The sequence below is a fragment of the Cervus canadensis genome, chromosome 32 (genome assembly GCF_019320065.1).
Source record: "Cervus canadensis isolate Bull #8, Minnesota chromosome 32, ASM1932006v1, whole genome shotgun sequence".
Taxonomy (NCBI): domain Eukaryota; kingdom Metazoa; phylum Chordata; class Mammalia; order Artiodactyla; family Cervidae; genus Cervus; species Cervus canadensis.
Window position 1 is genome coordinate 20,221,804 of NC_057417.1, and position 22,746 is coordinate 20,244,549.

Consider the following 22,746-nt stretch of genomic DNA (forward strand, 5'->3'; position numbering starts at 1 on the left):
GCTGGAGGGAATGTAGAGCAGAGAGAGTTGGTTCTCCATGGGAAGGAGCAGAGCACATTTCTAGAAACAGATGGTGCAGGAGATAAAGGCGGTGGGATGGGGGAATGGACTCCCAGGAGGAGTTGGGGGAAGGGGGCGAGCTGGGCTCAGTGGGAAGAGGAGGAAGGACAGAGTCCAGATGGGGTCGTTGGTTAGATTTGATGCTGGAAAGGGCCTTCCTGCCCAATGAGTTTCTATTTTCTCAAAGAGGTGAGAGAAAGTGGGCCTGGGTGTGGGAGGTGGAGAGGAGAGGGGGTGTGAAGAGCGGCTCTGAAGGGGCCCTCACGCAAGCGAGAGGAGCAGAGTCAGAGGCCGTGAGGTCTCTCGAGATTCGTTGCCGTGAGTTTCAAACGAGATCAGTCTGTAGGTGGGGTGTTCCTCCTCCAGGAACAAGCAGCTGGTCAGGGCGGGTGGAGGGGGCGGTAACTGGTTTAAGTCAGGACAGAGCTTTTTCCACTGAGCATCATGGGAGAGGGGGAGAGGTGAGGAGGGAGCGTTTTTTTTTCATTGAAGTATAGCTGATTTACAATGTGTTAGTTTCTGCTGTATAGTGATTCAGTTATACATTTATATATTCTTTTTAACAATTCTTTTCCATTATGATTTATCATAGGATATTGAATGTAGTTCTCTGTGCTATACAGTAGGACCTTGTTGTTTATCCGTCTTGTATTTAATAGCTTACATCTGCTAACCTCAACCTCCCATACCGTCCCTCCCCCAACCCCCTCCCCCTTGGTAACTACAAGACCATTCTATGTCCATGAGTCTCTTTCTGGTTCACAGATAGGTTCATTTGTGTCATATTTTAGATTTCTCATATGCAATATTGTATGGTATTTTGTCTGACTTCACTTAGTATGGTAATCTCTAGTTCCATCCATGTTGTTGCAAATGGCATTATTTCATTCTTTATGACTGAGTAGTATTCCATTGTATAATATATGCCACATCTTCTTTACCCATTCATCTGTCAATGGACATTTAGATTGCTTCCAGGTCTTGGATATTGTGAATAAGGCTGCTATAGACATAGCGATGTGTGTATCTTTTTGAATTAAGAGTTTTGTCCAGATATATGCCCAGGAATGGGATTCCTGGATCATATGTTAATTGTTTTTTAGTTTCCTGAGGAACTTCCACACTGTTTTCCATGCTGTCTGCACCAACTTATATTCCCACCAGCAGTGTAGGAAGGTTCCCTTTTCTGAAGGAAGTTTTGAGTGAGAATGAGTGAATTACAGAATAGACCACAAAATCTAAGCTGGGCAAAACTGAAATGAATAGGGTGTGGAGTTCAACATTGAGAAAGTGGTTGAGATCAAGGTCATTGAACCCTGGAGCAGAGGAATGGTTGTCGGAAGGTGAGGAGGAGGAGTTGATTTCAGAGGTGGTGTGGTCATTAGTAATGACAATGTCAAGGGGTGGCCATGGGAACCATGGCCAAGACAGGAAGGAACTTACCCTCCTTGGGTAACCTTATCTGCTGTTCTCCCCAGAGGCCCTTGGCTATAAACAGTGCTAACACGGCACAAACCAGGTACTGGATGAAGAGCTTTGAGTTAGTTGCCTCTCCTCAGGGAAGATGTAGGGGGTTTGTAGGAAGTAGGGGTGGATGAACTGACTCGCTTGCCTGTTCTACCAACACCGAGACAGCACCACCAAGGCTATGGGCTAAACAGACAGCCCCGGCCCCAACCAGCTCAGACCTGAGTGGAGCCATTGGTTACCAATGCAACTCAAGGCCGGAGACAAGAGCTCATGGGACAGGGCCCAGTGGAGGGAAAGGAATAAGACCCAAAAAGTATCGTAAAGAATCTCCCTGCAATGCAGGGGACTCCAGTTTGATTCCCTGGGTTGGGAAGATCCCCTGGAGAAGGGAATGGCTACCCACTCCAGTATTTTTGCCTGGAGAATTCCATGGATGGAGGAGCCTGGTGGGCTACAGTCCATGGGGTCTCAAAAGAGTCAGACATGACTGAGCAACTAACTGCTCACTAGGGGAAATGCTGGCTCATTTCACAAATGAGGAAAAGATCAGGGAGGTTGGGTTCTCTTGCTGCACAGCTAGACACCCACGCTTCTCTACCTAGGCATCTTTTTGCTTCCTAAGCAGAGACTCGGCAGGCCTGGAACCTACAGATCTACCTGTGCAGGAGGGCTAGTATACCTTGCAGCCTCTTACCTGTGTGCCCAGATTGATTGTACCTGGATCCTTCCCCCAAATAAGGGCTCATTGACGGTCATTGGGGAGGGTGAGAATGGGGCACCCCTTCCTTGATGCTCTGAAGAACCCAAATCAGAAGCCCAGGGAGGTGGCTCCAGTTCCTAAGGCCCCACTGCTCCATCTTCCTCTCAGATCTCATGCTCCCATCTGAGAAGGGATGGGGTGCACAGCGCCATGCGCAGGTGCGTGGTTTGACCAGCAGGTGGCGCCAGATAAAGCCTCCCAAGTGCAGGAGGTGGGGAAGCCTGGATGGATACACCCCCAGACCCAGGGTTAAGACTCCAGAACGCCCTGGCCAAACTGGACTCCTGGAGGAAATGGTAGTGAGAAGAGATGGCGCAGAAGCCACCCCAAGAGGTACAGGCTTCATCCTCTCACCTGAGGCATCATCTCCCCCCACGGGCATCTAGGTGAGCTGACTGCCAAGACGATAGTCTGGCTGCTGAGAGGGACACTTTAGGCCTGCCTTCCCATCAGCCTGACTGTGGGTTAGTCTTCTCCCTGTCTTAAATTCCCTCTCCATTTCCAGAGGAGGGTGGCCTGTAGTAACCATCAAGATTTCAGAGGTATCTCTTCCCCACCACCATTAAGCTCCCTTGTGATGAGAAACTGAAGGTAACAGAAGCGGGTTTTAAATGCCCAGAAGTGTCAGTTTTATTTGTCAGTGCAAGTACAGAGCTAAGGCACAACCTGGTTGTTTCCAAGAGTTAGAGGGGCAGCAGTGGAGATGGGAAGCAAGCCCTCTTGGACGCTGGGCCCTCCGGTGGGCTTCTTGGCTGGGGCCTGGGCCTCAGCCCCGAGCCCCAGCAAACCCAAGGCTGTGTTGAACAGGTTGATGGGCGTGGAACCATCGGTGATGAGGGTCGATTTTAGGCCCAGGCTCTGCAGCAGTTTTACCTGGAAGGAGCAAGAGGCGGGTTAAAATGCAGTCAGACCCTAGTCCCTTCTCTCATCCCCTCGGCCGCCTCTCTGGGAGGGGGACTGCCCCGTTCTGGGCCCTCACACTGCAGCTGCTGCCCAAACCATCCTTGTAGGACTATTCAGTGACAAGTGAGGACCACAAGGGGAGCCTGAGGGTTTCATCCTCTCCCAGGCCTCAAGAACCTCGAAGCTCTGGCCACTGCCTGCCACTGCCTCCGGGAGCTCAGCATTCCCCGCCCTTCACCTGCCAGGTGGCAGCCATCCAGAGCTTTCTGTTCCTTAAATGTACCTTGGAGCCTCTGCTGGGAAGCCCTCATCGACTCTGCAGAAGTTGAGTATCCCCTCTTCAGAGGGGCGCCCCCTTACCCAGCTAATCTGTAGCCTTCCTCCCCCTTTCTCCATATCGCCCTGTTTGACTTCTTTTGAAGCAACTTGTCATGGATTGACATCCCATCAGTTTACCACCCTCCCAGGAGCTCACTGAATCCAGTGCAGTGCCTGATATGACCCCATGCTCGAATGACATGGATCAGAACATGGGATACACAGAGAGTCCAAGCCACCACCTCCTCTTGTCTCTCTGTCCCCAACATCTCTCTAGAAGTATTTGCCTCCCTGGCTCTGTCTTCCTGGTTCCCAACATGGCCCCAAGACACATCCACACGCACAGACATCCACACACGCCCACACCTGTACCCTCTCCTCCACTCTCACCTGCATCTCCGGCCCTGCCACAGCCAGGTCCCTGATGGTGCTGGGCCCCAGGGCCTCTGTCATCTGCTTGAACTTCTTCACCTCCACCTCAGCCAGCTGCTGGGCCTTGCTCACTTCCAGCTCCAGCTGGGCCCGGGCGTAGACCAGCTCCAGCTCTCTCACTTTCTTTACTCGCTCAAGTTCAGCTTCCTGGAAAGGGAAAACCCAGCATTCTTTTGATCGGGTGGCCCCTGGATGTATCTAGCAAGTCACCTAGCCAGATAGCCAGAGGGACCTCGGATAGAAAGGATGGAACAGGAAACTTATCAGTTAGGGGTGAACCCTGGCTACACCATGTTTTAACTAGTGACCCCTGTGTGTGTATGTTCAGTCGCTAAGTGGTGTCTGACTCTGTGATGCCATGGACTGCAGCATGCCAGGCTTCCCTGTCCTTCACTATCTCCCAGAGCTTGCTCAAATTCATGTCCACTGAGTCGGTGATGCTAACCATCTCAGCCTCTGCCGCCCTCTTCTCCCTTTTGACCCCTGGGAACTCCTTGATCCAAGACTCAGTTCCTTCTGTAAAATGGAGAGAATTCCTACCCATAATGGAATTTCAAGATCTTGCCTGTGAAAACACAACATACCTAGCACAAAGCTGGCCAGTATGGGAACACGTATCTGTAAGATGGGTAATTATTATCCTTACCTTCAAAGCAAGTATTAGGTGAATGGAAGCAGGGCAAAGGACTTCACAAACCACAACACATTTGGATGGGGCTTTCTATTAGGGTACATGGCTTCGGGGACCGGGCCTCTTCCAGACCCCAAGGCCACACCCTTTCACGGGCATCTCCCCCACTCACCGTCTCAATGGCCAAGGCGTCTGCCTTGAGCCTGGCCTGGAGCACAGCACCTTCTCCCTCGATGCGCGCTGCCTCAGCTCGGGACTCGGCCTCTGCCTTGGCGGTCCCAGTGCTCTCCACCGCGGTGCTGAGGGTGGTGCAGAGAAGTCAGGGAGGCCCAGAAGGAAGCCCAGCTCCGCCCTCCTCTACCCTTGTGCTGTTGCAGCATGAGTGAACACACACGCACGCACACACACACACACACACTCCCCCCATCAGCTGCTCTTCCAAGACCCTCTGCCATCTTTTCTCCCAGTTCTCCACCCACCTCAGGGCCTCCAGCTCCAAGAGTTCTCTGCGAGCTCTCTCAGCTTCCGATTGGTCTAAGATCTTCTGCCTCTCAAGCCGGCCACGGGCTTCTTGTTCTAGTCTCTGAGCTTCGTGCCTGGGTGGGAGAGGGGACAGGTAAGACCCTGGGAGTGGGGCCAGAACAGGAACTCCAAGGGCCAGGAGCACTGGCGTATGAGAGGCCCTCGATATGCAAATGAAAGAGCAGCATGGATATTACGTGAACCAGGTGCGGTTCTAGGGGCAGGGGCACAGGGCCATGACCCTGCTTTCACACGACTCACCTTCCAATGGGGGAAAAAAACAAGTAAACAAAGATGATTTCAGACAGTGACAAGCTCTTTGAAAAATGGTTGCTACAATAACATGACTGAGCAAAGAGGGTGCTGCTTCAGTTGCGGTAGAAAGAAAAGGGCTCTCCAAGGAGGTGAACTCTGGAGACAAGGAGGAGGAACCTGCCCTCAGGGCAGAACAACTCTGGGCAGAGGGAGTAGCCAGTGCAGAAGGCCTTAAATGCACAGCCCAGTTCCCACCTTGAGAGGCAGAAAGGAGCTAAGGGCTTGGAGCACATGAGCCCTGGGAGAAGGCAGGAAGGCAAGGTGGGGGAAGCAGGGCTGGACCCCAGGGTGCCTGGAAGGCCGCAGAAACAAATCTGGGTTCCAGGACCAGCAAGGTGAGAAGCCACAGAAGCAGAGGTAGCATCTATTCCACTTTCAGTGGCCCAGGCTATCTGCTGGTAAGGGGGACAGCAGGCTGACCACCAGGGGCGCTGTGTAACTGGGGTCCTGGCAGTGGGCGAAAGGCGGGGCCCACAGTGGGCATTGTGGGCAGCCAGGCCCCTAGGCCTCACTCACTTGGCAGCTGCCTCCTGGGAGTTGGTGGTGATCTCGATGGCCAGCTGGACGCTGCGCTGCAGGGCGTCCCGGGTCCTCTGGTCCACGGGCTCCACCGACTGCACATCCACACTGCTGACCACCAGCCCGTTCTGGGGAAAGACGGCCCGGTCCCGGGGCTGGGGCAGGGCCACGCTCTCAGGCCCCTTGGTTTCCTGGGTCTCAAAGCCAAAGACAGCAGTGCGAATGATGCGGGCTGAGTTCTTATGGAAGTCATCAAAGGTGACGGAGGCCACGGCCCCCCGCACCCGAGACGCGATCGCTTTGCAGGCGTCACCCACGAAGTCAGGCACTGAGAAAAGCTTGGCCGTCTCTTGGGGGTCCTTCCGGTCACTCAGCTCGAAGTGCCTGTGAACAAAGACAACTCTCTCGTCTTCAAAAAAGGACACTGACACCCACCTTCTGTGGTTTAGGCAGGGTCTTGCAACAGAGAATGCTAATTAGCATCTGCTATGTATCAGGTAAAGTCTTAAGAAACTTACATGTTCCCATTTCATTCACTCAGCCACCCTATTTGGTGGGAATGAGCATTATCCTTACTTTTTAGACAAGGAAACTGAGGTCCAGAGAGGTTAAGTGACAGACTAAGTCACACAACAGGTCCTCCCAAGCCAGAAAGTTGAACCCAGGTGGTGTGGCTCCCGGGACCACAAGCCCTCGGTTTGTTATGTTGCAGCGCCCCCAGAGATGCCAGTGCCCAGCTAGCTGCCTCTGTCACGGTCCCAGTCACTCAGCCAAGACGTGAGGAAGGTGTACTTGGGAGTTGTCAAGCACTGCTTCTGGGTCTGACTTTTCTTTCCCGTAACTCTCATCGCTGCCATTTGAGCTTTAACTACAGACGGGTCACTGTTCTAGTTCTCATAGCATCCTGTCCACAGCTCCATGAAATTGATGGTTACACTGTTATTTTACAGACTGGGAACCTGCGGAAAGCACCCAGTGCTTGCCCAGCCCGTGGCTGGCAAGGGGTATACCTGTGGACCTCAGAGCACTTGCTCTTGACCACCTGATCATCCCAGCACACACAGACACACACACACACACAAACAGTCTTTTTAAAACCTTGTTTGGCTGAATTCCCACTGGGAGTTTAGCTGGTGAGTGTCTTCCACCCACATCCCTCCAAATCCTGCTCCAGGTGAGCCCACATCTTCCCGGTCGTTCCCCTCCAGCATCAGACTGCATTTTCATAAACCCCTGGGTTTGCCCCTTGACCAGAGTGTGGAGCCGGGCGCTCAGCCCCGATTGTGGGCTTAGCACTTGAGGAGGCATCTCTCCTCCTCAGGGTGCCCCCTGGGGGCCTCATCTCCCCAGGGTCCCTTACCAGTTGTAGGCAAGCTGCAGCTGGAGCCTGGCATGGTCCGCTGTCTCGATGGTGATGACATCGGTGAAGAAGTCGGGCCCCAGCAGCAGGCAGAGTGTGCGGCGGGCATGGGGACGCTTGGGCCGCCCCGCCGAGAGGGACAGCACCGTGAACTGCTCTTCCGGACCCAACAACACCAACTCTGGCCCGAAGACCACGCTGCAGAGACAGCAGGGGGTCAGAGGCCTGGAGAGACCCTCCCGCCACAGCCCCCTGACGGCACAGCCCCCCAGGCCACCGCTCACCGGGCTTTCTTCTCCCGGTAGTCATACACTTGCACCGCGGCGTTGTGCGGCACGCGGTAGCTGACCACGCGGGTCTTATTCCGCGGAGTGGAGAGCTTAGGGGTCTTGGATGTCTCCTTCTCACCCCTGTCGGCCAGAGGGTCCTGCCCCTTGTTCAGCAGCTCCTCCACCCCTGGAGGCAGCTCCTTCTCCCACAGAACTTCGTCCTGGGTCAGCATGTAGGTGCTCCCAATCACAGCTCGTACCTGGGAGATGAAGAGGGATGTCACCAGCGAAGGGAAGATGGAAAGAGACCCACCCGGCAGCCCTAAAGCGGAAGTGATCCAGGAGGCGGGGCAGCATCCTGGTTAAACGTGGCCTCTGGAAGGAGGCTGCGTTCAAGTTCGCGCTCTGCGAGCTCGGTTATCTTGGGCAGCTATCTGCTCCCACTCCCGCCCCCGTGTCTTTCAGCTCCTTAGCTGCAAAATGGAGGGTAGGGTTGAGGAATGAATGATATCTAGCATGTCTAGTGCCAAGAATTTGGCATATGGTTAAGTTCCGATATTGTTCTCAAATTTTCCTTCATAGGGCAGCTTGGAGGGCACCCCAGGGACAGATGCAATCCTAGGAAATAGTTCACACACACTAACATTTCCTGGGATTCTGAACTCTACTTGTAGGTTTGAGTCCTAAAAGAGGCTGGAGATGTGGTCCTCAGTCAAACCAAGATCAAGGTTTAGGTGACAGGCAAAGAGGAGGGATTCCACCAGGAAAAGGGTGTGTGAGGCAGGTGGGGTCTTACTGCTCCTATGCCACATCCCCAGTCAGACCTTTATGCTGGAGGCTGGATCTAGATGCCTTGGGGGTTGAGTCCCCATCCTCAAATCTGGTTCATCTTCTTGCTCAGGAATGCTAACATTTAAAATTAACTAAGACAAGGGCTTCCCTGGCGACTTGGTGGTAACGAATCCACCTGCCATGCAGGAGATGTGGGTTTGATCCCTGGGTTGGGCAGATCACCTGGAGAAGGAAATGGCAGCCCACTCCAGTATTCTTGCCTGGGAAATCCCATGACCATAGGAGTCCATGGAGTCGCAAAACAGTCAGACACGACTGAACGACTCAACAATCATTTAAGGCAAAGAGAAGACAAGGACTCCAGAAAACACCCTGGTATTTTGCAGCCAGCTGGTTCAGTTGCTGCCAGCAATGCTGTGGAGCCCCTTCTGTCACCTCCACTGCACACCTCCCCATCCGTGTCATCCACTCACCCAGACAAAGCCGCCAACCACGCCCACCCGCAGTGCCCACCCCTCCGCAGTTACCCTTCCAGTCTTGACATCCTGCACGTAGATGCCCTCGTTCTCATCCAGGGGGATGGCCTGACGCTCTTCCACCACCTCCACCTTGGCAGGCGGCACGTACTCCAGGGGGCCACGGATGAGCCAGCGGTCCCCAGCCTGGTGGGTGACCTTCTCCTTGCCCTCCCCCTCCTCCAGGGGCTGCAGGGCCCTCAGCAGCAGCCCCTGCTGCTCCGACAGCACGTATACATTCTGGATGCCTCGTTCCAGCTTCTCCCCGGGCTGGAGGAAGAAAGATTGCTCTCCCTGGAAGGGAGAAGTGGAATCAGGAGCCGTCGCCTCCCAGGACTGTAGAGCCCTCTGATGGTACCTCCTTCAGCCCTGGGTGATGGTGGGCTTCTGTTGAGGACAGAAGCCCCTGCACCCCCACACCACCCCCCGCCTCCCCGCCAAAGCCCCTTCCCCCACCCCCATCATACAGCAAATCATTTATTTAGACTGAGGCTCTTCACAAATGCCTGTAGATGTGGTCAAATGCACAAATGTAGATGTGGTCAAACCTGCCCTGGAAAGATTCTGAGTTCTCACAAGCTCAATAGTTAAGAATTAACCTATTATTGCTTTATTTCTCCCATGCTTTGTTCCCTTGGGGTGGTGTAGTACAGAGCTTACCATCTTTGATCTTTGGACCAAATCTGGCCTGCTGACTTTTTTAATATAACATAATACAATGTAAATTTATATTTGAGATAAAACCCACATATTATAAACCCACATGTGCCCATGTGCTAAGTCGCTTCAGTCATGGCTGACTCTGCAACTGTGTGGACTGTAGCCCGCCAGGCTCCTCTGCCCATGGAATTCTCTAGGCAAGAATATTGGAGTGGGTTGCCATGCCCTTCTCCAGGGGATCTTCCCGGCCCAGGGACTGAACCCATTTCTCGTATGTCTCCTGCACTGGCAGGTGGGTTCTTTACCACTAACGCCAGCTGGGAAGCCCATATTAAAAAATACACCTGTTTAAAGTATACAGTTTGGTTGCTTTGGTATATCCAGAGTTGCCCAACAACACTACTCCCTAATGCCAGAACATTATCATCCTGAAAAGAAACACTATATCCAGTAGTAGTTACTACCCATCCCCACCCCAACCACTATATGTGGATTTACCTACAGTGGACATTTCATATAAATGGAATCATACAAAAAGTCGTCTTTCTATGTCTGACTTCTATTGCCTAGCATAATGCTTTCAAGTTTATCCATGTTGTAGGACATATTAGAACCTCCTTTTTGATTTTTACCTTTTTGAATTATCTCAAGAACATGAGTGTCCTCCACCCCAGAAAGACTATCTTATCCTTTTGATTGACATGCCACTGAATGGATATACCGTATTTTTCAGCCTTTCATCAGCTGATGGACATTTGAGTTGTTTCTGTTCTTTCCGCCTGTTTTTGTAAATAAAATGTTACAGAACACAGGGGCACTGGTTCACTTACAAGATGTCTACGCCACACAATATTGTAAAGCAATTATCCTCCAATTAAAAAAAAAAAAGACAATCTATGCTGCTTTCTTGGCGCAACAGCAGAACTAAGTACTACAGAGACCATACACCTCACAAAGCCCCAAATATCTATGACTATCATAGGAGAGGCCTGCCCAGCTCTGGTAGTCCCACATATAATTCAGAGAAGGGATGAGGTAGAGGATGGGGAGAAGGGTAAACCAAGAGATCTGTCTGATGCAGGATGACAAAGCTTCCAGAAGAGAGACGTGAAATATGAGAGACAGTTTCTGGGTCTGCATTCACGGTGGTCAGGGAGGTGCTCCCAGGAGAGACTGTGGGTAACCTGAGGTCAGGGACTGCCGGAAAAATCAGTGACGCTGTATCTCAAGAGAGAGAGACAAGTGTGTGCAGAGGGAGCTGAAAGAAGCTTGATGCTTCTAGAATGTGTTCCTGGGGTGGGAGGAGGGAAGGGACAAGTGTCCAGGGCCTCAGGCCATTCCCCTCTGGGTGAGGGGGAGGCACTTACCTTGAACACAAGCTTTTGCCCCAGCTGGTTCTTGCCATCTGGTCCGACCGGGTCGAGAATCACACAGTAGTTGTGGGGGCCCAAGGTGGTGACGGACACGATCCCCATCACCTCCTCGTAGACATCTGGCACGTGGGCCTCCGTGTCCTGCACGGTCACCAGCCACTCCTCGCCGGTGCGCCGGGTCACCCCTCTCACGTCTCGGAAGTTCTGCAGAGCTCGGAGGTGCAGGGCTGTCTGGAAAGCAAGAGGTCAAGGGGTGAGGGGGTTTCCGTAAACCCACCTCCAACTAACTTCCTCGGGGGATCTGGGAACCCCACCGGCCACTATATGCTCCAGGTCTGAGTCACAGTGTCTACCAACCCAGGAGGACTTCTTAAACCCTTTCCGGTGACCCACGACCCTCCCCAGGTGATCTTATTTTCTGCCACTGTTCTCTGCCCCTCTGAGAGTCTCCCAACCCAGGGTCCCCCAGAGCACAGACCTTTTCTGTAAGGATCACAGCATCCACCACGTCCAGAACCTCCTCAAACACTGCCGGGAGATACGCACCCACAGAGCGGACCAGCCATTCTTCTCCTGGGCCAGGGAGGAGGAGGCAAAGGTCAAAAGACACCCAGCCAGCTCCCCAGCTGCCCCTTCCCACAGCCTAGACAAAGGGCACCTTCAGGGCTTCACACACCACTTTGAGATCATTGCCCCCAGGCTCAAAGGCGTGACAGAAGTCCTTTTCCCTTTTTGAGGCCAGAGGAAAAGCAACCCCTACCTCAGAGAGATAAAAAAAAGTTTTCCAAGCATCTAAGTTGTTGCTATGCCAGTACCCTGTAGGCCTTCTCTAAGCTCCAGAGACCAGCTTTTTTTCTTCCCCTGAAATGGGTAGAAGGGCTTCCTGGTGGCTCAGAGAGTAAAGAATCCACCTGCAATGCAGGAGACCCAGGTTCCATCCCTGGGTCCGGGAAGGTCGCCTGGAGAAGGGAATGGCTACCCACTCCAGTGTTCTCGCCTGGAGAATTCCATGGACAGGGGAGCCTGGCGGGTTACAGTCCAAGGGGTCACAAAGAGTTGGACGCAACTAGGCGACTAACACAAAATGGGCAGAATTGCCCATCTGGAAAATGGGAGTCATGGTGCCTCAGGTTGCAGGAAGACCTAAGGGAATTGCGGTCTGTAAACCATTTGAACCACACCTGGCTCAGTAAGCATGGCCCTTGTTAAGACCTTGTTTTGTTTAACACAACAGGTCTGTCAAATGATTGCTAGTTGCATATAAATATGGGAAGTCCCAATGGCTCAAGAGGTAAAGAATCTGCCTACAGTGCAGGAGACCAGGGTTCAATCCCTGGGTCGGGAAGATCCCATGGAGGAGGAAATGGCAACCCACTCCAGTATTCTTGCCTGGAAAAATCCCATGGACTGAGGTGCCTGTCGGGCTACAGTCCCTGGGGTCGCAAAGAGTCAGACAGGACTGAGCACGCACAGGCTCAGCAACAATATAAACACCTGCTTTGTTGGTCTAGAGACAGACCCAGCTCACGATAGAGTTGGAGGAAGGGAAAGCCATGTCAACAGGATCCGAGTCAGGTTAGTGGGGGAAGCAGCATGAGGCAGCCCCCAATAGCTGACAAGAGATACCAGGGAAGCACTTCCTCCAGGCTACAGGTGGCTAGCCCCCAACCTCCCCCACATACCCCTGCAGTCAAGGCTCAGCCCGCCCCACCCCCGTGAACAACGCTTCAAGACCCCACCTGTCACCCGCTCCTTGCCATCCCTGTCTAAGCATTCCTTGCGAGCCCTCAGCCTCAGGGCCTGGTTTTGCTTGATGACCGTGGCCTGAATGATCTCGATGACCTCCACCTCCTTCTGGGGGATATATGTGCCTGGGAAGGGAAGATGGAGGAGGTGGGGTTTAGAAGGTCAGAAGACATCAGGGCCCTAATGAGAAGGCAGGAAGCCTCCGACCCCAAACCCGGCTGGATAGGAAAACACTTACCAGGTCCTTCAAATAGCCACTCATCTCCTGCTACCACCTTCTGTCCATTCTTATCCTCAAAATCCAGGAGCGCCTTAAGATGGAGGGCTGTGTTGGGTAGAACCACCTGTAGCGGGGTGATGTCCTGCCAGGGGAAGAAGGGGGGAGTCATGGGGTATGCAAAGCTGTGACCCCTGGAGGCCAACTGAGACCCTCAAGGTCAGAGTCCACAGCATCAATCTCTCCATGTACCCAGAGACAACTCCAAGTGGAATGTACAAGATAGGGGTGGTCCCAGAGCCATCTGGCCTGAAGAGCTGAGACGGGGTTGACAGAGCCAAGAGTTAAGACGGAGTTGGTGCCACAGCTGAGGGCCAAGGACTTACTTTCCTCTGCAGAGGTGTTCAGGTCTTGTTTAGAACTAGAAATCCATGGGGGAGATTGGGTAGAGGGCTTGCTGGGCATTGTGGGAGAAACATCAGGGAAGCTGAGAAGGTGAATATCTCATGGCCCAGGGTGCACTGGGGCACTCAGGAAACAGGAGGAGGTGGGAAGGTATAAACTGCTCTGACGGGCACATCTGAAGCATGAGGCTTTGTTTTCAAGGTTGCCTCATGGTCACCAGACCCAGCGCAGAAGAACAGAAACAGCAGCACTGTTTAGTAGACGGGACTCCTGAGGGAAGCGAAGGTCAAGAAATGTCGCAGAAATGAAGGTGGGGTGTCCTCTCTCTCAGACCCAGGGCCGGAGGGCACCACGGACGAGGGCCCAGCTAGTACTTCAGATCTGCGATGCCTTCCCGTGGAGCGACCACAGGCGCCTGGGCCTCACCTGGTCCACCACTGCTGTCTCGGCCCACTGGCATCTGAGACTGTCTGAGGGAACGAAATGCTTCCTCTCGGCACAAGTCACTGAGTGTCAAGACTGGCCAGGAGCTTTGGGCAGGCTCTGGAAGATTAGGTGGTGAGATAGGCCGACAGCTCTCAAAGGTCTGACGTGGGCATGTGAAGAGGAAGAGGGTATTTGGGAAAGGTGAGGGAGGGGGCATCCGGTCACTTCTGTCCCAGTGAGAACCAGCAAATGTCCCCTACCATCCCCACTCCCTCCCACCGCCCCGGCTTGTTTTCCCTCCAGAAAGCAGTGCTGAGCCCTAGGTCAAGGCGGCAGGACAGACAGTGGGTACGGGGAAGGCGAGCGGAGTACCTTCTCCAGCACCTCCCCTGGGAACAGGGGGAAGGGGTCCTGGGCCAGCCGGATCTCTAGGTCCGCGTGGCGGAGCCGCACTTGTCCTGTGACATCAAACAGCACGGTGCCCTGGGCATCCCGGGCCACCGGGTTGGCCACCATGCAGTAGTGCCGTGGGGGGATCGTCACCATGCGCACGGGGGTGAACAGGATCCTGTTGGAGGGTGAGCAGCAGTGTGAGGACTCAGACCCCGTCCCTAGTCCTGAAGAAGGCAGCGAAAGGGAGAGACAGCTCCCTGTGACCTGAACCAATGCCAGTCTTGCTCGGGAATGGGAAGGAGACGGACGATCATGCCAGCCAGACTCCCAGGCCCTCCTTGGCCCCAGGTGTCCCCACGGCCCAGTGCTGGCCACCCACCTCTCATTGTCCTGCCGGATGTAAGTCTTTGGCCCGACCTCCACGCGGGACACATTGCTGTTCTGGTCTAGCACGTGGATGTAGTGGTATGGCGGGATGCGGATGATGGACTCCTCCATCGCCATGGTGAATCCTGAGGCCAGGGCAGCAGAGTGACACAGAGGTGGGGAGAAGACAAAAGGTGAGTCCGGGGGTCTTGGGATGAGGCTGATGTAAAGACTGCCTGGGGTGATGGGGGAATGGGCCCTTCTTTCAACTCAGGTTATTCCATTCTTTACAAACCCCCATCCACTTCTTCCTTTCTTCTCACCCAGGGCAGTCCATCCAGACCTCATCTCTATTGAGAGATGCTTGATGTAGTTAAGCACAGAAGCCCACGGTTTTCTGCCAACTTTTTTCCCTCCTTCCCATCTACTTTACCTCCCTCAAGCTTCCTACGCAGTGCAGCTTGTGGGATCTTAATTCCCCCACCAGAGATAGAACCCGGGCTCATGGCAGTGAAAGCACCAAGTCCTAACCACTGGACCACAGGGAACTCCCCTGGAGGCGGCTTCAGATCAAAACTTTCCCAATGTCCAACCCCCAACGTGGAGGAGGCAGAAGGGCACCGAACTGGGAAAGGTGGTCAGCCTCTGGTGGAGCTGTGTGGGTTTTCCCCCAGTACGGTGAGGAGGGCAGAGGCTCTGAGGAGCTCCCTGGATCCTCCAGGGGGCAGGCTCCTTTATTTCAGGGGATCCCGAGGGCCCTAGCTGTATGCAAACATTGGCCCACATCCTGAAAATATTTGCATGGTCGGCAATCCTGATGAACTGTTCAGATATGAGCCACCTCTCAAGGAAGGGACCCCTGATGGAACTGATGCCAGATTAGCAACACCAAAGTATTCTAGTCCTTTCCTCCCCACTTCTCTCTGATCTGCTGCCACCCATGACTCCCTGCCATCACAGGTAGGGGTGGGTAGGAAGGAGAAAGGGAGTAAATGAATACTCCATCCACCCCTACTCTACCTGCTTCTGAATCCGGGGTGGTTACATCCGGTGCTCAGCCTGTTCAGGCATGTCACAGTGCCTAACTAAACCCCAGTCCTGCCTCCAGCATGCCTTGAACTTTGGACATGTCCCCTGGAATCACGCAAAATGAAGCAAATTTACTAGGGAATTCAAAGCCTTGCCCTCTGAGACTTTGGTCCAACTTAAAAAAAAATTTTGGCTACACTGTACAGCATGCAAGATCTTAGTTCCCTGATCAAGGATCAAACTTGCGCCCCTTGCACTGGAAGTGAGGAGTCTTAACCACTGGACCACCAGGGAAGTCCCAGTTCAACATTTTTGAAGCCATCACCAAAAAGGAGTGGTACCCATCTACTCCACCGTTCATCTAGTTTTCAACCTGTGTGAGGAAGAAATGGGAAGTGAGGAGGAGGAAGGGAGAGTGGCTTGACACAGGAAACAGGCACGAGTCACAAAATTACAGAAATGAAGGTGAGGCCCAAGAATTTTACTTGATCCACACAATCTGCAAAATTTCTGTTTAGCAATTGTAAGTTCTTATAATTTCCCGGTTCCTGCTTCTCTTGAAGAATGAGGAGCCAGGCCCTACATTCCCACGAGACAAACTGGTGAGTGCCAAGTAGCTGCTGAGCGCTTTAGATGGGTCACAAGCTTTCCTGCTTAACCACAATCCCCACCACTCCCTGTTGTCTTACAGTTGTGCCAATGCACTCACATCACCTGTGTGGCTCTTGTTTAAAACCTTCCAGGACTTGCCTGGTGGTCCAGTGGTAAAGAATTCACCTGCCAATTCGGGGCACATGGATTCAATCCCTGGCCTGGGAAGATCCCACATGCTGCGGAGCAACTAAGCCACAACGACTGAGCCGGTGCTCAGCAGCTGCTGAAGCCTGTGCGCCTAGGGCCTGTGCTCCACAATGAGTAGCCCCCACTCACCACAACTAGAGGAAGCCCAGGTCAGCAGTGAAGACCCAGCACAGCCAAAAAAAAAAAAGAAAAAGAAATTCCAACTCAGCATCATCTGATAGAACTCTCTACAAGGATGGAAATAATCAGTGTGGTCTTTGGACTGACTGCTTGTGGCTACCAAGCTCTTGAAATGTGGCAGTGGGACTGAGAAACTAATTTTTTTTTTATGAAGTAGATTTATTTAGAGAGAAACACACTCCACAGACAGAATATGGGTCATCTCAGGAAGGTAAGAGTGTCCTAAAGTTTTAATTAATCACATGTGGCTAGTTGATCCCAATATTAGATGGACAGCGTGGTTCTAAGTAGCTGAGTCCTAGGTAGGGAGGATGAGTCGTTCAAGGCCACACAAGCCATTGACACCATTAGATTCTCATCCTGATGGAATACCTGGTCCTATGTCTCCCCAGTGGCACACAGTCCAATGGCTAGGGGCACAGATTCAGCCAGACTGCCAGGGGTTACTTACAATTCTGATTTGCCACTTTCTTGCCTGGTGAAGTGAAAGTGAAAGTCGCTCGGTTGTGTCCTACTCTTTGCGACCCCATGGACTATATAGTCCATGGAATTCTCCAGGCCGGAATACTGGAGTCGGGAGCCGTTCCCTTCTCCAGGGGATCTTCCCAACCCAGGGATCAAACGCAGGTCTCCTGCATTGCAGGCTGATTCTTGACCAGCTGAACCACCAGGGAAGCCCAATGTTCTAATGTCTTGCCTCATTTTCAAAGGTTACAGTTTTCATCTGTTTTCTGGGTACACTTTCTATATCCAGAGGGCTATGATTCTCTGCTCCTCAATCTTGCAACTTTGTATGGGATTTGATCTTGATACTATTCTGTTGCCTATTTGTCAGGTTGATTACCCTTATCTTTTCTAACATCAGAGCTCCCTCTTCTGTTGATTTCAGGTAGTGTCTGAAAAACCCAGGGTGGGCTTTCTGTTCTTCCCCATCTTACCTGGGCCTTTGCTTTCCTTCTTCTCTACTGCCCATCCTGCTCAGCTGTGCTTCCATTTCCTGGGTCAGGGCCCCACAAGAGCATCCCGCCCCGGCTAGGACTGCCTGGGTCTTGGTTCTAAGCCTTACTATGGACGGGTGATCTTAGACAAGTCCCTTGCCCTCCCTATTCCCGTGTCCTGGACTATGAACTAGGGATGGATAGGGCATCAGCCCAAGTCTGAGAATGGAGTTTATTATAAAGCACTTGGAATAGAGCCTGGCTCTGAGAAGTACTGTGTGTGGCCTGCAGCTGAGGCCCAGCCTCCCTATCCAGTTGGAGGATGTGACCTAGCACCTTAGGCCCCTTAGCCCACCTAGCATCTCCGCTTTAAACTTGTTTACTGATCAGGAAGGTGACAGGTTTTTGAGTCACCCCAGCTGTGGGTCTAGAATAGCCAAGGGGCATCTGGCAGCCTAGTGAGGCCTGTTCCTGGTTCTCTGCACAGTGGAAGCCTGGCCAGAAAGCCAGACGGGGGAGAGGGAGGGCAAGGGCTGCAAGTGGAGGGGAGCGCAGAGCTCTGGGAGGCCCCACAAGCCATGAATTCTAGAAGGCCACACAAGGCTGGGAAGCAGGCTCTGGGAACAGCCTCCAAAGGCTCCTTTGGACGATCCCTCACCCCCTACAGCTGAGGCCTCTCCACCATCTGTCATCCCAGTTGGGCCCAGTTAGGGGGGCCGAGAGCCTCGCCCAGCTCAGTGACTCAGCTGAGAATCATCCTTGAAGCTAATCAAGCTGGGTTCCTGTCTTGTTTCGAGGCCAAGCCCTTGTCAACTACTCTTGTTTCAGTACCGGGACTCCTGTCTCACCTCGCTGGTCAACCACCTCCTCAGCCCCAAAGCTGTGCCTTCCACCTCAGATCACCTGCTAAATTCACCCAAGAACAGGCTTTGAGGACTTCCCTGGCAGTCCAGTGGTTAAGCCTCCCTGCTCCCAATGCAGGGGGCACGGGTGGATCCCTGGTTGGGGAACTAAGATCCTGCATGCTGCTCAGTGCCACCAATGCACAAACAAAAAAACTCCACCCCCTACAAAACAGACTTTGCCTTTTCAATCTTGCCATCCCCGGAAGTAGAAGTGAGCCTCAGAGGGGCTCTCAGGGATCCAGGGAAACCACCTAAGGCAGCATGTTTGTGTATCAAATACAGACTTCTGTGGTTTGCCAGATGACGTGTACAGTTAGAGCATTTTACTTTCAATATACCAGGGCCCTCAGAAGACAATTTTATGTTGAACTTTAGAAAGTCCCGCCCAGCCTCAAGTTTGGTCCCAACTCCCTAAATTCACTGAGACTTCCTTTCAGTGTCTGCTTCCAAAATCTGTGCCCTAGGCTGCTTTCTGGGTATATGTCCAGACTGGCCTGATCACACTGACCCTTGTGTCTCATGAGGCTCCTGCCAGAACCAGTCACTTTTCCCCCAAAGTCTCAGACCAGCAGTTCCCCCAGCTACATCCCATAGACAAAGGAGGGAGGGGTAAGTGTTGCACTAGCAGAACACGAAACAGCCTGTGAGAAGAAACTGGCTTTATCCTCCAGTTAAGAGGTAATTTCTTGACCCCTTTTGGCTCAAGAGTAAACATACTATAGCAAAATTTAATAAATGAGTCATTACAGGTCCGATTTTCAGGGTCAATTGTGAATGGCTGTGAATCTTAAATAGAAGATGCCTGGTCGACCAGCCACATGAGGTATGGGGCTACAGCGAACAGGAGCAACAGCATCACCTGGAAGCTTGTTAATAATGCGGCATCTTGGGTTCTCCTGACCTGTGAGTTGCTGAATCAGTCAGCTCTTTAACTAGATCCCCAATGATTTGGGCATAAAGTATGAGCAGCTCTGCTCTGTAACAGCCTCTCAACCCTGCCTGACCGTACATTAGAATCACCTGGATAGTTCTTAAAACCACCCATCTCTGGAGATCGATTTAACTGGTCAGGGTGGGGGTCCAAGCATTGCTATATATAAAAGCTCTTCCATTGACTCCAATATACAGAAAGGACTGAGGTCTGTCTCTGCCAGTAGGATCTTGGGCCACTTGCTAGCCTCTGAGCCTTACTCTCCTAGACTGAAGTGGGAATAAAGCTAACTGCTTCCTGGGGTTCAACGGGTTAACGACTGGATGATGTCTAATGTAGAGCAGGAGTTCGACAAGGGTGGCTAGGAGAAGGAAGGTAAATCCAGATGGCGAACTGTTCCTCAAATGCAGAAAGTTTCATGTATTTTCCCAGCCCCTCACCCCCAGGTCCAAGTAGCACCCCAGCCAATGCTCAAGTCCCCTGGTCCCAAGCCATGGGCAGGCGTGAGGTTGGAGGAAAGGGTGGAGACAGCCTTGGTACCCACCGCCCCCAACCTCTATCAAGTTTTGTTTGTAGTGGATTTGTTGTTTAGTTGCTATGTCGTGCCCAACTCTTTTTGCGACCTCATGGACTGTAGCCTGCCAGACTCCTCTGTCCATGAGATTTTCCTGGCAAGAATATGGAGCGGGTAGCCATCTCCTTCTCCAAGGGATCTTCCCGACCCAGGTATCAAACTTGCGTCTCCTACTTTGCAGGTAGATTTCTTTACCACTGAGCCCTCTATCAAGTTTAGGTTTAGGAAAAAACACAGAAAACTCAAGCACAAACAGAACTCATCTTTGCAGCTTCCCTTCACTGATTTTAAACATTCTAGTCTTTGTTTAAATAATTCAAGAATCGCATTACTCAGGGACTGCAGAGAAGCTGTTTTTACCAAACAGCTTCCCTATTTAGGGAGATTATTTCCTGTTTTAGGAGACTAGAGTGGAAATTCTTGAGAGCTGTCTCATATAAGCCACTTCTTTAGTAGCAGCAGCTTTTAGGAAATTCTTCTTCTGAGGAAAGTCTTCTGAGCTCCAACCCCACTGGGCCACTTTTGGGGAGCAGCAGCTTGTTCCGGGGACAGAACAGCTCTGCCAGCTCAGGCTGATGCTGATCCTGTTTCTATCCTGCCTCCCAGATGCGGGCTTCCCTGGTGGCTCAGGGGTAAGGAATCCACCTGCAATGCTGGAGAACCGGTTTCCATCCCTGGGTTGGGATGATCCCCTGGAGAAGGAAATGGCAACCCACTCCAGTATTCCTGCCAGGGAAATCCTGTGGACAGAGAAGCCTGGTGGGCTAGTGTCCATCAGATTGCAGAGAGTCAGATACGACTCAGCAACTAAAAGAACGACTCCCAGATGTCACCAATTAATGCCAGTCATTGACAGCAAAAATCAGCTAGATTGGAAGTGACCCAGGAACCAGGCTTCAGAACCCCTGATCCAGATCAACATTTTCTACAATTGCCCAATCATAGGACTCAGCTGGTTATCTTGATTCCCAGGCCTTACCCCATACCTACGGACTAAGGTTTCCAGGAAATCCCATGGACAAAGAAGCCTGACTACAGTCCAAGGGGTTGCAAAGAGTCGGACATGACTGAGTGACCAACACTTTCACAAGGTTTCCAGGAGCGAGGTTCTGGAATTTCTACCTGTGGGAAGTGCCTCTCCCTTCCCCCATAACAGCTCCTACTCATTAATAACTTAATTTGGGCCTGGTATTGTGCTAAATATTTTTAACTAACTCATTTAATCCTAAGAATCTAGAAGTTAAAGAATTTGCTCAGAATCACACAGTGATCAAGAGATCGTGGCTCAGATGGTAAAGCATCTGTCTGCAATGCAGGAGAGACCTGGGTTCGATCCCTGGGTCAGGAAGATTCCCCTGGAGAAGGAAATGGCAACCCACCCAGTGTTCTTGCCTGGAAAATTCCATGGATGGAGGAGCCTGGTAGGCTACAGTCCACGGGATCACGAAGAGTCGGACATGACTGAGCAACTTCACAGAAAAAAAAAAAAAAGAACCTAGAAGTTAAAGAATTTGCTCAGAATCGCACAATGATCAAGGGATGGAGCCAGAATTCCACCCCAGGCACTGTGTCTGCAGAGTCCCCAAACCAGGAAGTAGTGTGGCTTCTCAGGCAGAAATGTCAGTAAGATTCTAAACTAGAGTCAGGACTTCAGGACCTGGGTGGGGCTGGGTACTCTTCAGGAGATAGTGCCAGTGCAGTTCAAAGGTATTCTCTGCAACCTAGGAAGGCAGCACCCAACAAGGAGACCCAAGTAGCCATTCAAGGTGGCTGCCCTACGTGCTCATGGCTTTAGAGAGCTGCCCTGCCCAGAAAACCTCACCCCCAGGGCAGGTCGGGTGTCCTGTGTGCCAAGGGTGGCGACAGGCAGAAGTTTCTGGGAGTCAGTTGGCACCCTAGTGACTGCCTGTCCTTCTCCCCATAAAATCTAGGGGCCCACCCGGACATGGAGCAGAGAAAAGAGGGCACAACCTGCTTCTACTACTACCCACCCCCCCCAACCCTCTGTGCTTCTAAGATCCCCAGAATTACAGGATAGTGGGTCCAAAATAAAACTTCCTCTTTTTGCTTTGGTCACCCTGTCCCCTGCCCCGTCAAAAACAAAAACCGAACAGAGCCTTGCTGAGCAAACTCCATGTCTTCTGGAAATCAAGCTTTCCTTAAGATTACTCGGCCAATGATTTCTCAAATGATCTGCAAGGCCCACAGCTGGCACAGCCCTGAGCAGGGTAGAGGGGAAAACCTTGATGTTTGCAGAGTCGAGGAATCTCAAGTGAGAAAAAAAAAAAAAATCACATTCTAAGAGCTCAAGGGGACAGGCAAGATAAATCTAGCAGGGACCAATCTCACTCGAGGAGGAAGTCTAAATGGACCCCTTAGGGGGAGCTGGAGGTCAGAAAGGCCTAAGATTTCGGATCTGGGGGTGTCGGCAAGGTGACAAGTCGATCTACCTTTACTTCAGAAGCCAGGAAAAAAAAAAACCAAGGAAAGCAAACCCTCCCAAGGCTAAGCCGCCATCCATCTTCTCCTAGTTCTGGTTCAGGGACCACTTGCCCCAGCTGAAGCCCCAAGAAGGCACGACAGAGCTGGAGAGGGACTTGAGGGCCACAAGGTCCCACTCACTGGTTTGGGGATCTGGGGCCTTTATGAAGTACTTACATCCAGAAGTGTGGCTTGGCTGCAATAGACTGCTCAGTTCTGGTAAACTCCAGCAGCCAGCCTCGGGGATCACTTCCCGGCAGGGCAGGCTCAGGGGTGGGGCTTGGGATTTAAAGGGCCCTCACAGCTGGTTCTCATTTCTCTTTTTTCCTCCACCTCTAAGCAGCTTCTGACTTCCCAGGTGATTCAGTCATAAACTGCCTACCAAGTCAGGAGATGCGGGTTTGATCCCTGGGTCAGGAAGATCCCCTGGAGAAGGATATGGCACCCCCTCCAGT

The 22,746-nt window shown here is 52.3% G+C and overlaps 1 protein-coding gene across 1 annotated transcript; it reads right to left on the reverse strand.

Annotated features, from left to right (window-relative positions):
• Positions 1-2,895: 2,895 nt before the first annotated feature.
• On the reverse strand, positions 2,896-22,573 carry LOC122433203 (major vault protein). The gene is made up of 15 exons (XM_043455877.1): positions 22,469-22,573; positions 14,466-14,598; positions 14,066-14,261; positions 12,884-13,007; positions 12,639-12,770; positions 11,378-11,472; positions 10,894-11,130; positions 8,879-9,160; positions 7,575-7,819; positions 7,291-7,488; positions 5,928-6,314; positions 5,054-5,170; positions 4,747-4,873; positions 3,902-4,090; positions 2,896-3,163 (listed from the first exon to the last, which is right to left on the reverse strand). Exons 2-15 carry the CDS (start codon positions 14,588-14,590, stop codon positions 2,945-2,947), a joined length of 2,673 nt encoding a protein of 890 aa, XP_043311812.1. The 5' UTR covers positions 14,591-14,598; positions 22,469-22,573; the 3' UTR covers positions 2,896-2,944.
• Positions 22,574-22,746: the final 173 nt, after the last annotated feature.